General features: G+C 42.9%; 1 protein-coding gene across 1 annotated transcript in view; it reads right to left on the bottom strand.

Moving 5' to 3' along the window:
* The window catches only part of LOC145393522 (carboxyl-terminal PDZ ligand of neuronal nitric oxide synthase protein-like), a 128,537-nt gene that overhangs the window by 5,901 nt on the left and 107,788 nt on the right, over positions 1–14,848 (bottom strand). The window contains exons 2-3 of the mRNA XM_080267673.1: positions 4,586–4,675; positions 3,717–3,881 (exon numbers count right to left, since the gene is read on the bottom strand). Of these exons, the coding sequence (XP_080123799.1) occupies positions 3,717–3,881; positions 4,586–4,675 (255 nt within the window). The remainder of the gene's footprint in view (positions 1–3,716; positions 3,882–4,585; positions 4,676–14,848) is intronic.

Genomic DNA, 14,848 nt, shown 5'->3' with positions numbered 1-14,848 from the left:
CTAACTTGGCAAAGATCCCCAAACCCTTTCTGCTCGGTTGCTATGAAGTGTAGTTGCTAGGTTGATTTTACTGTTAACTCAGGAAGACTCGTTTCTACCCCACAAGACATTAAATTCCACGTAACCACATCGAAGAGTCAACTTAAGACTTGTTCAGTTCCGTCACATGAAAACAAAGCGGGTACAGTAAGTCTTCATCTTGTATTTCTTACCATCGGTCACCTCAGTACAGCACAGATGAACGTTATGGATATTTTTCCTACTTACGTTTTTCTCATATTTTTTTCTTTCTTGTTATTACTTTAATCACTTCACTGACACTCTTTGTTCACCGTGTCAAATATTTTCCGTACGGCGCCTGTGGTAATGATATTCCTCCTTCAGTAGTGATGTAAATAGGGCTGTTGTTGAGGTGAATGAGGAGTGACGTGTGTGGGAAGGTTAGATTAGGTAAGGTTAGGTTTGGGTAGCTGAGGTTAAAAAAAGGTTAGGTGAGATTAGATTAGGTCAGTGTAGAATATGAAGTAAGTATATAGTGAATGAAGTGAAGGAATTACGAGGTAAGGTGAGGTAAGGTAGTTAGGTTAGCTTAGGACATGAAGTGAGTGTATGGTGAGTGAAGTGAGTGAGTCATGAGATGAGGTGGTAAATAGGGTACGGTGATTGATATAAAGTGCATGAGATGAGTGAGATGAGATGAGGTGAGGTGAGTAAGAAACCAACCAGCCAGACGCAGTTCACTCAACACACTAGCTGTCAGTGTCTTGCCTAGACCCCACCCCCACATCCACTCACACCCACCCACACCCATCCCCAACCCACACCTACCCCCACCTCAACCCCACACATCCTCACCCACATATTCTCCTCTCCTTCACCCCCACCCACACCGCACCCAATCATCTCTCGCCCACTCCCACACCGATTTCATGCCTCCGTACAAAGCACACACATCCCCTCCCTTCTTCACTTCCTAGCCATCATCATCATCATCACTACTACTGTTACTAATACTACTTTTATTTCCTCTCCTCGCTACTATCCCTTCCTACCCCTCCCCTCCTTCTCTCCAGCTGTGGGTTGGGAAAAACATTATTTATAATTCATTCAGATTTATTCGGGAAAAAATCTAACGTGGAGGGTCTCTCTCTCTCTCTCTCTCTTGAACTAGGTGGAAAAATGACATGTCAACCTTGAATGCTAAGTAGTAACACGAAAGCAGCACTAGAATATGGTGTTAGTCACGAAGAAGAGCTCTGGGAAAGATGTAGAGCAGCAGTATTGTCTTATTCTGCCCCTGAACTACGGGAAATAAGCTGCAAAAGGACGAATATATCCAAGTTAAGGTGAACAAATTACAGATGTGTCGAGATGGATGAGAAAAAGATGTAGAAAGACATTGACAAATACAGATAAGGAAATGAATATACAGAGGGAGCCAGAGATAGACAGATAGATAAATAGACAGAAGTGGATATAGCGAGAGGGAGACAAACACATAAAATAGATGGATATAGAAAGATTGGCATGCTATTAATATTAAGGTCGGATCATCGCGCTGGGCCCATAAAGTCTGTATATTTATGTAACTCTCTCTCTCACCAGGTGCTAATTAAGGAAGAATGGCGTAAGTGGGGTAGGTAAGTCTTCCTCTCTCCCTCCCCCCCTCTCCTCCCCTTATTCATCCCCTCCTCCTCCTACCCCTTCAACTACCCACTACCACGCCTCCTTCACTCATCCCCCTCCCTCTCCATCCTTCCCCTATCATGCCTTTTCTCATTTCTCCTCTCTTCTTCCCCTTGTCTCATCCCCTCTTCCTTCTCTTCTTTTCTTTCCTCCAACAAATATACTCTCTCTCTCTCTCTCTCTCACACACACACACACACACACACACACACACACACACACACACACACACACACCAATACACACATACTTATCAATGGATGGATAGATATCAGATATGTCTACCGCTTGCCCTATTATTTTACTCTATTTATCGGTGTGTCTATATTCGGAATCAGTTTATCTATCACTCTGTCTATCTATCTATATGAGAGAGAGAGAGAGAGAGAGAGAGAGAGAATATTATACTAACTCATCTAAAATCGCCCAATTCCAGTTTTCATTCCTGCCCTTCATCATTTTCCTTTTCTATCCATCGCTACCTTCCATCCATTCTTTCTTCCTTCCTTCCATCCTTCTTTCCTTCCTTCCTCCCATTACACTTAGAAGGAAGTAAATATTTGAAGGTAGGAGTGGCAAGGGGGAGGGGAGGGGAAGGGGAAAGAGGAGGGGAGGGGAAGGGGAAAAAAGAGAGGATGGGAAGGGGGAAAGAAGAGAGCATGGGAAGGGGGAAAGAAAGAGGAATATCTGAAGTCAGTGTGCTTCCATTTTCCTCTTCCTCCTCCTCCTCATCTTTCTTATACAACGAAAGAGAGAGAGAGAGAGAGAGAGAGAGAGAGAGAGAGAGAGAGAAACTACCGCAATACGAAATGACCATGGCAGGGTACGCCACTGACTGCATGACCGTCTGAGTGTCTGAATGCATGACCACTGCACTATCTGGACACGGGCCAGTCATACCACACATGACGTTCACACACACACACACACACACACACACACACACACACACACACACACACACTTCAGTACATTCTCTCTCTCTCTCGTAAGAGCACTTCATCCCCATTCTCCTTCATCCATACACACTCCATATTAATCTCCCAAATGTATGTTTATGCCTTTATAATAACTGCTCCTCTTCTTCTTCTTCTTCTTCTACTTCTTCTTCTCCTCCTCCTCCTCCACTATGCTCGTTTCAAAAATGCTCTGAATTCATTTTTTGCCTTCATTCCTATTTAATTTTTTTCAATATTCCAAATACCATCACAAAGCCTCAAAATAATAATAAATAAATAAGTCTGGCTCTAATTATTCATTCCTTTACAACTTCCTTAATTTACTAAAAATATAATGTAACACGATATCAATAAATCATGCAAAGTAGACACCACAAAAATTTATTCGATTTCCATTTTCCAGCCTCGAAGATTATAATAAATCACATAAAAATCGCCACAGCATAAAGTTACAAGACATGAAAAAAGAAACAAAGGCGAGACAAAATATATATATAGACACTTACCTTTTATAGTTTCAAAGCCCATATAAAGTTACATTAAAATACAGCATAGGGAACTGACATATACTATGGAAAATAATAAGGAAAAATACTTGAAAAATGAAATAAAAATCACCACTTACTCTTTTACAGTCACGACAGAGGATGTCTGGTGCTATAATTCTACGGGCTGACACTCCTTATTTCACTTTGTCTAAGATGCTTGTATTTTCTCATCTAAAAACCCTAATTATAATGTAACTCTTGATAATATTATAAGGTCAGTACTGCTAAAAATAATGTCAGTTTAATGTGCTATAAAACAAAGCACTATTCATACGTCCCTTGCCTCTCTTAACCCTTTCACATCCTGCCTTTCTTGTTTCCTAACACACTCTTCACACCCTATTATCCTATGCATTATAAAATTAACATTCTATTTTTCCTTCATATGTAACTCTTTTTACATACTAATATCCTACATATCAACCCATTTTCCTTCTCTCTCTCTCTCTCTCTCTCTCACCATATTAACCCCCTATCAAGTATTTTCTCCTATGCTGTTTATCCAGTAACTTTCTTCTCTTACCTTCTTAGTGGCCTTGAAGACGTTGCACCTGAAGACGTTGGAGGCGGCGTCTCTGGCGATGTAGGAAAATATCTTGAGATCCTGTGAGTCGTGGGAGACGTAGAAGATGCGGTAGATAGGGTGGCTCATTACCACTAGCTTGCCCTCGTCCAGGTGTGCTTGTTTCTGTGGGGTAGTTTGATAGTTAGAAGGAGTAATTGGGCAAGACATTACAGGTAACGTATATCTTATTGGCAAGAAAATTTAGAAAGGGCAATAGGGCAAAATATTACAGGTAACATATATTTTATCGACTTGTTTAGAAAGGGCAATTGGGCAAGATATTATGGGTCGTGTATATTTTGTGGGCAAGGTGTGAAAATCAAGTACTGCATAAAACTCCTAGGCTTTCTATGCAATGCTTATGAATTCTATGCAATGCTGAGGCTTCACATTGCAACGTAAAGAATGCCTGCAAAGTCTGACAAAAAATTAGAGTGCCCTTTTCTCTTATATTTCAAACCTTTTCTAGGGATCTTATAAAATGCAAAAAAATAAATAACATACGTAAATGGACTTAAATATTAAAAGATTGTGTTAGCTTGGAATTAATGGTATTTAAAAAGAACAATATACCTTACTGTCTTTTTTCTTCCATCTTATTTCCCTCCCTCCCCCTCTCCTTCTTCCTCCTTATTTCCCTCCCTCCATCCCTCTCTCCTGCCTCCTCATTTCCATCCATCAATCCCTCCCTCCATCTTCCTTCTCCCTTCCATCCCTCCTCCATTTCTCTCTCCTTCTTTCTCCTCCACTCCATCCCTCCCTTCCTTCCATCCCTCAGTCTTTCTTCCCCTTCCCTTCTCTTCTTCTTACCTCCCTCCTCCACTTACTTTCTTTTTTCTCAGCATCACCTTGACTCCCTCCGTGGACACCTCGAAGTTAACTTTCTTCTTTTTGATGCCCTTCGCCTTGAACTCGTACTGTGGGGGGTAAGAAAGTGAGATAATTAGAGAGAGAGAGAGAGAGAGAGAGAGAGGAAGGGAGGGAGGGGGGTAGAAAAACTTGAAAATGGATATGGAAACAGACAGACACACATACATTACGGTAGATATGCAAATAAGCTGATAGATAAATAAATACGTAGATAGATATAGCTATAGAATAAATATCGATAGTGAAAAATTAATAAGAAATCAGAGGAGATAAAAAGAAATATTTAAAATGCGTATGCGTTAAATAAAATGAATGGCAGTAAGCATAATAACAGCACTGATAATAATAATAATAATAATAATAATCATCATCATCATCATGGAAGCAATGAACCACCATCACAACTACTGCCACCACCACAACAACCACAATCAACATCACTACCAAGCTACCACCACTACTACAGCTACCACAACTACCAGGTCATTACATTCTTATCACTACAACCATAACAACACCTATCACCACCATTACCATAGCTACCATCACAACTACCACCACTACCACAATGAACACCACTACCAAACTAACATCACTAATACACCTACCACAACTACCACTCCTTGCACAGTCACCACCACTACAACAACTACCTCCACTGTCATATCTACCACAAATACCTTAATATTTAGGGGAGGGGGAGGGGGAGGAGGAGGAGGAGGAGGAGGAAGAGGAGACATATTAATGCCGTGGGGCAGAAAGGGATTGTCATCACTAAGTGTCGACCATCTCTCTCTCTCTCTCTCTCTCTCTCCAAATGATGAGGGGAGAGAAGGAGAGAAAAGGAGGAAAATTTTCCCACCCTCCTCTCGCCCGGTATTAACAAGGATCGCATTACAATATTAGAGGAAGGAAGGAAGAAGGGAGGGAGGGAGGGCGTGAGGATGGAAAGAAGGAAGGAAGGATGAGAGAGAGAGAGAGAGAGAGAGAGAGAGAGAGAGAGAGAGAAATATATCCCATCCTCATCACACCATCACAAAGCAAGAATGTGACAGCTTACACACACATACACACACACACACACACACACACACACAGTATATATGCATGTATTCGTATGTATGTGAATCTGCTTCAATGAATCCTATTTTTCCCCACTCTGAACAAGAACTATAGAGTCCTCTCCCTTAGGCCCAGTTATAGTTGTAGTTCCAGTTATACAGTTGTAGCTATAGTTGCAGTTATACAGTTAGTCATAGTTGTTGTTGTAATTATAGATGTATTTATAGTTGTAGCTGTAGCCATAAAGTCATCGCAATGTGAACCCAGTAGATTGCAGGCTGAAGCTCCCCCCTCTCTTTTGGTCCACCATCCTCCTCTCGGGAATAGGGGATTGAGGATCGTTTGTATATCCAGTCAGACGACCCACCCGGTAATACAGGTGCCACCACGTGAAGGCTTCCTCCTCCAGCACCCCTTAAGGCCGAGCAGGTCTCTCATAATGCCACTCATCACCCCACATATCCCCATAGGTATGTGGTATATGTATATGTGTATTTATTTAGCTATAGTGGTTTGTAAATGAGGGTGTGAACGTGTATGCATAACCACAGAAACATATTAATAGATACACAGACATTAAATACACAGACAGATAGATACAGATATACTGAAGGTGGAAGGCCAGAGTGACACAGGCGGATGAATATGAAAAATAGCAAGACAGACAAAAATAGTCAGATAGACAAAACAGACATGCTGACTGACACAGATAGATAAATACAGATGCAGACAGACAGACAGATCGATATATATAACAAACAGGGATGCGAATGACTCTACATGTGCGTGTGTACGAAAACGAGTATGAATGTAGTCTATAGTACGAGTATAAAGTGTATGTGTGTGTATCTACGTGTATGTACAGTATGTACGTAAATAAGAATAACCATAAGTATGACTGTGTGTGTGTGTGTGTGTGTGTGTGTGTGTGTGTGTGTGTGTGTGTGTGTGTGTGTGTGTGTGTGTGTGTGTGTGTGTGTGTCAGCTGCTACACCATTCGTCTTTGTCAGTTTCATTCCCGGCATTCTCCCTCTCTCTCTCTCTCTCTCTCCATCAATTTAATCATGACTATCTCTACACACCGTTTCTCTATCTACCTCTATCGACCTAACTTTAAACTCCCTGTATCAATCTAAATATCTATCTACCTACATATTTTTATCTATCTATCTATGAGCACCTATCTCTCTCTCTCTCTCTCTCTCTCTCTCTCTCTCTCACACACACACACACACACACACACACACACACACACAACTAAAGCAATAAAAATAAATACATAAAAAACACACTCCCGACACGGTAACACAAAAGGCTTAACCCACTTGTATAATTTGAGAGCTATTGTCGCCCCTATGGATTCCTATCTTAAGGGTGATTTTAATAGAGGTGTTTCTTTCTCTCTAGGTTTTTTGTTCCTCATTAGAGATGGTTTTTGGCAGGGGATCCGTCGCTGTACTGAATTTGGGGGTGTTAGAGAGAGAGAGAGAGAGAGAGAGAGAGAGAGAGAGAAAAAGCGAAAAATAAGAACAAGAAGGGCACAAGCGGGGAGGAAAATGAAAAACTGGAGAGAAAACAGGAGAGAGGATGCGAAAGGAGGAAGGTGGGGTATGGGAGGGAAAGATGGGGAGGGAGAGGGAGAGCAAAAGGGTAGAGACGAATAGTAGGAAGGGAGAGGGGAAGACAGGCAAGAGGGAGGGAAGGAGAGAGAGACGAGGGGGAGGAAGGAAGGTAAGACGGGAGAGGGAAGGGGAGAGAAGAGAGGGAGGAGAGAGAGAAACTGGGGAAGTGAGGGAGAGGGGGAGGGAAAGAGAAATGGCCGAGAAGAGGAGAGGAGAATGGAAGAAAGGGGGATAGAGGGAGGGAAGAAGAGGGGGGAGAGGGAGGGAAGAAGAGGGGGGAGAAGAAGGGAAGGGGGAATCATGTGAGACTCAGTGACTTGTGTTATGCCAGATGGAACCACCGTACCACCTGTGTGTGTGTGTGTGTGTGTGTGTGTGTGTGTGTGTGTGTGTGTGTGTGTGTGTGTGTGTGTGTGTGTGTGTGTGTGTGAGAGAGAGAGAGAGAGAGAGAGAGAGAGAGAGAGAAACACGAAAAACAGCTTAGTGAGACAATAAGCAACTCTAAAAGTGAGAGAGCGGGAGACCCCCCCCCACACACACACACACACACCGGCGTACTCAACACTGCAGAGAAAAAGAAAACAGCAATGCAGATCTCCCTCAACCTCATTCATATATCTATACCTACCCATCTCTCTAGTCTATAGATATACGTATATATACACATACATATGTATATATAAATATATATACATAAATTATATACATCTATCCATATACCGTATATATATATATATATATATATATATATATATATATATATATATATATATATACATATATATATATATGTATATATAAATATATATACATAAATTATATACATCTATCCATATATCTATATATATATATATATATATATATATATATATGCATAATATAATCATTGTTCTATAGACATACACATATACACTACATTAAGTATTCATCTTATTCATCTTCTTTTATTTACTCTCTCTCTCTCTCTCTCTCTCTCTCCAGGTGATGACAATACTATTGTGGAGGGGCAAAAAGTGGGGGATTAAAAATAGAGGAGGGGGAGGAGAGGCGAGAGGTAAAGAGAGGGGAGTGGAGGGGAGGGGAGGAGGGGAGACGAATGAAAGATGAGAAAAGACAAGAAAATATACGAACAAACAGAAGGAAGAGCAAAGATGGGAAGAGAAGCTGAGAGATGAGGGAGAGGGAGAAGAGTGGGAGGAGGAGGGAGAGAGAGAGGGGGGAAGGGAGGGTGGAGAGGTGAGGAGGGGAGAGGAAATAAGAGTGGTGGATGGGAGGGGAGTGAGAAGGGGAAGGTTGAGTACGGAAGAAAAGTGGAACATGGAGGAGGAGGAGGAGGACGAGGAGAGAGAGAGAGAGAGAGAGAGAGAGAGAGAGAGAATGTGGGTCAGGTGCATCCCTCTATGACGTCACGCACTTCTCCTTCCCTCTCCTAATCCTCATTTATCTTTCACCTTTTTTCCTCTCCACTGTTTTTCTTGCACCTCTTATCTCCCCTCTCTCTCTCTCTCTCTCTCTCTCTCTCTCTCTCTCTCTCTCCGTGCCAAAGCCACGGGTGACAGAATTCTGCGGTCTCACCACGTAGGGTTTCACTACAAAGTGTGTGTGTGTGTGTGTGTGTGTGTGTGTGTGTGTGTGTGTGTGTGTGAGAGAGAGAGTAATCATTTCATAATCAACTGCACAATCCATCACCACCACAACCACCGCAATCCTCTTCTCTCTATGACCTCAATAAAACTTGCACTTCTCCGTCTTGAATGCTCTGTTGTAACATTAGATGGGCACTATAATTCTGCCCTAGTCACGATGAAGTGCTATGGAAAGGATGTCGAGCCATACTACTCTACTTCCATTTAAACTACAAAAGGAAAATTTGGGCCAAGTTAAGATAAAAGGACTAGAGAACCACAACTACCACTACTACAACAACCAGAATCACTACAAACATCCATTAGCACTACCACCACAACCACTACTACCACCACAACCACTACCAACACAACTACCTCAAACACACACTCTTCCTCATCCCATCACTACCACCACCTCATCCACGACCACAACTACCACATACGACAATCAAAAACTACCACTGTAACCCATCCCTAAAACAACATAGCCATAACCAGCACCACAACTACCACGACTACCATCACTACGACCACCAAAACCACCACAACTAGTACCACAGCTACTACGACAAGTACCACGACTACCATCACAACGACCACCAAAACCAATACAACTACCACCACAGCTACCACGACTACCACCTCAACTACCACCACAACCATCACTACTATCACCACTACGACCACCAAAATTACCACGACTACCACCTCAACGACCATAACTACCACCACGACTACCACTACAACCACCCCAATCATCACTACGTACCCGAATCCGTCGCATGGCCGCCACGATCTCGACCCGGCTGGTGGGTCTTGGCACGTCCAATGTCCCGATGTACTGTGGAGAGAAGACGTGGGGAGATTAGTGATGATGATGATGATGATGTACTATGGAGAGGAAAATACACTGGGAGATTAATATTAGTGATGATAATGTTGATAATGATGACGATGATGACGAGGAGGAGAAGGGGGAGGAGAAGAATGATGATGATAATGATGACGATGATGATGATGATGAGGAGGAGGAGAAGGGGGAGGAGAAGAAGAGTGATGATGATGATGAGGAGAAGGAGGATGTACTGTGTGGAAGTAGAATAAACTGAGTTAGAGAATGATAACAACAACAATAATAATAAAAATAATAATAATAATAATAATAATAAAATTTATCTTTTTAACTCACCCCATATAGCAGTGTTCTGGAAAATATGGGTTATACTGATAATGATGATAATATGACTGAGGTTAATAATAATAATAATAATCGTCAAAATTATGATTATTATCAATACTATCAATATAAATTCTACTAAAACTCCTGCCACAACCGCTATAAATAACATTCTCTCTCTCTCTCTCTCTCTCTCTCTCTCTCCCTCTCTCTCTCTCTCTCTCTCTCTCCAGGTCAGCTCAACGAGTGGAGTGGTCAGCCAAGACTGTCTGGTGTCAGGTGAGCAAGAGAATTCAACCATGACGGGCACAAAGGTACTAAAATACACACGTACATACACACATGCACATACACATACATACACAAACAAACATGCATACATAAATACAATCATGATGGGCATAAGTAATAAAACACATACATACAGGTCTCACTCGGACGTTTGTATTTTTCATCTGAACTATTTCCAGATGAGCTTTCTCTAATCTAGGAAACCGTCCGGGTCTGAATGAGTCCAGTACATACCTACATACAAGCATACATACATATGTATATACATGTAGAGATTTGTATTCATAATCCATACATACGTACATACACATACCCTCATCTTCATCTTCCTCCTCTTTTTTCTTTTGGTTTTCTCCATTTTCCCTCCTCCATTTTATCTTCTCCTCCCTCCTCCTCTCTTCCGACGGGATATCTTTCTCCAAATCTCTCTCTCTCTCTCTCTCTCTGAGTCAAGCATTCTGACGGCTATAAAAACGTCAGAGAGAAAAATTAAGAGCAAAGAGAAGGAGGAGGAGGAGGAGGAGGAGGAGGAGGAGGAGGAGAAGGAGGAGGAAATTTAAGCTTGCACTACTTCTATTACTACTACCACTAATAATAATAATAATAATAATAATAAAACTAACCTCACAGCAATTAGGTAGTGGCGCTCTCGCTAATTACTAAGTCTCAGAACCAGGTAATTCTCTTAACACCTGAACTAATTAGACAGGTTCCACTAAGATGCACGTGTTCTATTAAGCTGTCTGTCACTAGGTTGCTGTCATTCTGCCTACAAGCTGTCTATCTGTCTGTCTGTCTCTCCATCCATCTACCCGTTGTCTGTTTGTTTGTCTTTTATTATTATTTTTATTATTATTATTATTATTATTATTATTATTATTACTATTTGCTGTCTGTCTATCTATTTCCTATATGTCTATTTATCTCCTGTCTCTTCATATCTACCTTTCTATTTCTCTCCTGTCTCTCTGTCAGTCTATGTGCTTGCTATCTATCTCTCTATCTATCTCTATCTATCTGGACTTTAGGCTGTCTCATCTGGCTACTCCATTATCTCTCCTTCTCCTTCTCGATCTCTCTCTCCTTCCTCGCTCTCTGAATGCGTCTACTATCCCCATGTGACCGATTCGTTTTGTGTGTGTGTGTGTGTGTGTGTGTGTGTGTGTGTGTGTGTGTGTGTGTGTGTGTGTGTGTGTGTGTGAGAGAGAGAGAGAGAGAGAGAGAGAGAGAGAGAGAGGTGCACATGCCACAGACTTCCACACCTCATTCCTCCCTAACGCTCTCATATATATATATATATATATATATATATATATATTCCTCATTCTCTCATTCATTCAGCCTATTTCCTGCACCCCTCTCCTCTTCTTTCCTTTCTTCCTCTCTTCTCTCCTCTTCATTCTCTCTTCCTTCCTCCTCTTCCTAATCCTCCTTTCCTTACACCTCTTTCTCTGATTTTAAAGTGAGAAAAGAGAATGGAGAAGAAATGACAAAGAAAAAATTAAGTATGATGCAAAGAATTACGAGAGGGTGAAAACAAGAGGAAGAGATCTAGAAAAAGGAGAAGGGCATGAAGAAACGGAACAGAGGAGGAGAGAACGTTCAGAAAATGTAAGAACAAAGAGAAAGAAGGAGGGAGAGAATGTGAGAGAAAGAGGGAGTGAAGATTAAGTGTAACAGAGAAACCCATTAACGCCTGAATGACCTTACTTGAGAGAGAGAGAGAGAGAGAGAGAGAGAGAGAGAGAGAGAGAGAGACTTAAAAATACTCCACTGTTACTTTAAATGCCAGTAAAGGGGAGGGTGGAAAGGAAGGGAGGAGGGGGAGAAGGAAGAGAAAGAGAGAGAGAGGAAAGGAAACAAGAGGAAGGGGAGAGGGGATGAAAGGAGAGAAGCAAGGACAGAGGAGGGGGAGAGACAACATGTAAAAAAGTACAAATGGGTGATGGAGTTGCAGGGTCGTCAAATGGGCCATCACTGGTCACTAAAGCCTACCAGTGAAGTATCTAGTCTATGAAAAACATTAGTGGTGGACAGACTGACAAGGCCGCTTCCAGAAATGCTCCTGTATAAAAAAACGAAGAGAGAGAGAAAAAGTACCCCTGTCATGTTAACAGTAAACCCAGACCATTAGGAGTGTGAGGCCTTCCCTTGCTCCCCGTGCCTAGCGTATACAGGGCTCTTCTCTGGCCCCATCCGAACGAAAATCTGATCGGGGTGAAGGGGTATGTGTTGAAATTTTCGCTCTTCTTGGGGAAAAAAAAAATGGGAGAACATTGACGACACACACACACCACTTTATGTACAAGATATTCATATGCATTTACGTGCGTATGTATGTATGAGTATGTATGTATATTTATCAATATAGCTATCTATATGCATCTACCGGAATGTATACCTGTATATAAAGAAAGAATTCTCTCTCTCTCTCTCTCTCTCTCAAAACTCACCACTGCCCTTAAAATCCTCATCCCCCCCACACCAAAATCACAGGAAAATAGACCTCAATTACAGATCCCCTAGGAGCTATTATCGCCTGGCTAAGAAATGCAATCATATTTTCTTTCTTATTTTCTCACTTTTGGGAGATTTCTGTACATGAATTTCTGGTGTGGGGAGAGAGAGAGAGAATTAAAGCGAGACCCCCAGGACATGCAAGGACCCACTCAAGCAATAACCTCTCGCAAAAGTTTACTGAGTGTAGGGAGAGAGAGAGAGAGAGAGAGAGAGAGAGAGAGAGAGAAGGGGAAGGGAGAGGGGTGGAGGTAGAAGACGGGAAAGAGGGGGAAAGGAAAGTACAGGAAGGTTAGAAGTGGGGGGGGGGGAGCTAGAGAAGGATGAGGAGGGGGAAGAGGAATAGGAGGGAAAGGAGGAAGGGGAGGGAGAAGGGAAGCAAGCAGGGGAAGGCGGAGCAAGAATGGAAGAAAGCACGGGGTAGAGGAAGGGAAGGGGGTGGGAGAAGGCAGGGAAGCAGGTGGAGGGGAAGGGGGAGGAGAGGAGAGGAGAGGAGGGGGAAGGGGAACGGAGAGGGGGAAGGGGTGGAAGAAGGAAAAGAAGCAGGGGTAGGGCAAGGGGGAGAGGAGAGGAGGGGGGAGGGGGTTAGTTCTTTCCCTCCATGCTACCGGAAACATCGACCTTCCAGTACAGGGGAGAGGAGGAGGAGGAGGGGGGGGAGGAGCAGAAGGAAGAGGCGGAAGCGAGGGAGGGGAAGGGGAAGGGGGTCGCTTCTTCCCTTTCTTAAAACTACAGGAAACGTCGACCTTTGAGTAAGTTTTGGGAGGAGGAGGGGGAGTGGAGGTAAGAAAGGAAAGGAAAAGAGGAGGAGAAGAAAGATGAGAGGAGAGGGGTTAGAATGAGAGGAGGGGAGAAGGTGGAAGTTCGGGAAGACTGATGAGGGAAGGGGAGAGGAGGGGAACGTAGAGGGGCAGGTGGGAAGGGGAAAGGTAAGCAGGTGGGATGGGGGATGGTGTGACGGAAGGGGAGGGGGATGGTGTGATGGAGGGGAAGGGGGAAGGAGGAGGTGAGTAGATACAACGCATACCATAACAACATTACTCACGCACACGCAAGCACCGCAACACCTCGCAGACACGCAACGCCTCTCAGATCATACATGCAAACTAATGTGTGTGTGTGTGTGTGTGTGTGTAAGGAAAAGTAAACTCCCCTCACACAGGTTATCTGAAGTGCACGCGATATCTACACACACACACACACACACACACACACTTTCAAAATACTATGAAAAATCGCCATGACACTCCTTAGATAATCCCCACAAAGTTCCCTCTCCCTCCCTCTCTCTCTCTCTCTCACCCTTAACCCCCCACCGCCAAGCTAAACCCTAAAAAATGTGAAGAAAAACCGTCATGACAGTCGCTAGATAAACCCACAAGGCTCCCCACCTGGTTTTGTTTACGTTCCGTGGCAGCTTTCGGCTCCACTTACCATCTCGGCTATTTTTTCCTTCTAACCCCCCTTTTTTCTCACTTTCTCTTTTCTTCTGGTTTCTTTCTGGATTAGTTTGAGCTAGTTTAACTTAATTTCAAGGTTTTAATTTACTCTCAGCTTTCGGCTCTACTTACTGTCTCTGTTATTTTTTCCTGCTATGGTTTTTCTCTTCTTTTGGATTCTAATTTTTTTCTTGTTAATTTAAGGTGGAAACAAGTTACCTGAGAGTACCATGTGAAGGTACGTGGAGACAGACAAAAGAGTGTTGGAGCGTTGTGCTGTGGATGTGGATGTGTTGGAAAGCATTAGGGTAAATAACTTGCGGTGGTTTTGCCATGGGGAGAGAACGGAGAATGAGAGACTGACTAGAAGAATGTGACTGAGGCAGAAGGGGGAAGGGGGAGACCAAGGATGAGATGGAGGGATGGAGTGGAGAGGGAGGAGTACGTTGCGCAAGACAGGGTGACATGGAGGTGATTTGTATGT

Source organism: Coenobita brevimanus, chromosome 24 (assembly GCF_032717465.1).
Source record: "Coenobita brevimanus isolate Jiangsu-jjx chromosome 24, ASM3271746v2, whole genome shotgun sequence".
In the NCBI taxonomy this organism is placed as follows: domain Eukaryota; kingdom Metazoa; phylum Arthropoda; class Malacostraca; order Decapoda; family Coenobitidae; genus Coenobita; species Coenobita brevimanus.
Note: the sequence above shows the minus strand (reverse complement) of the source record. Positions and strands in the feature narration are given on the sequence as shown.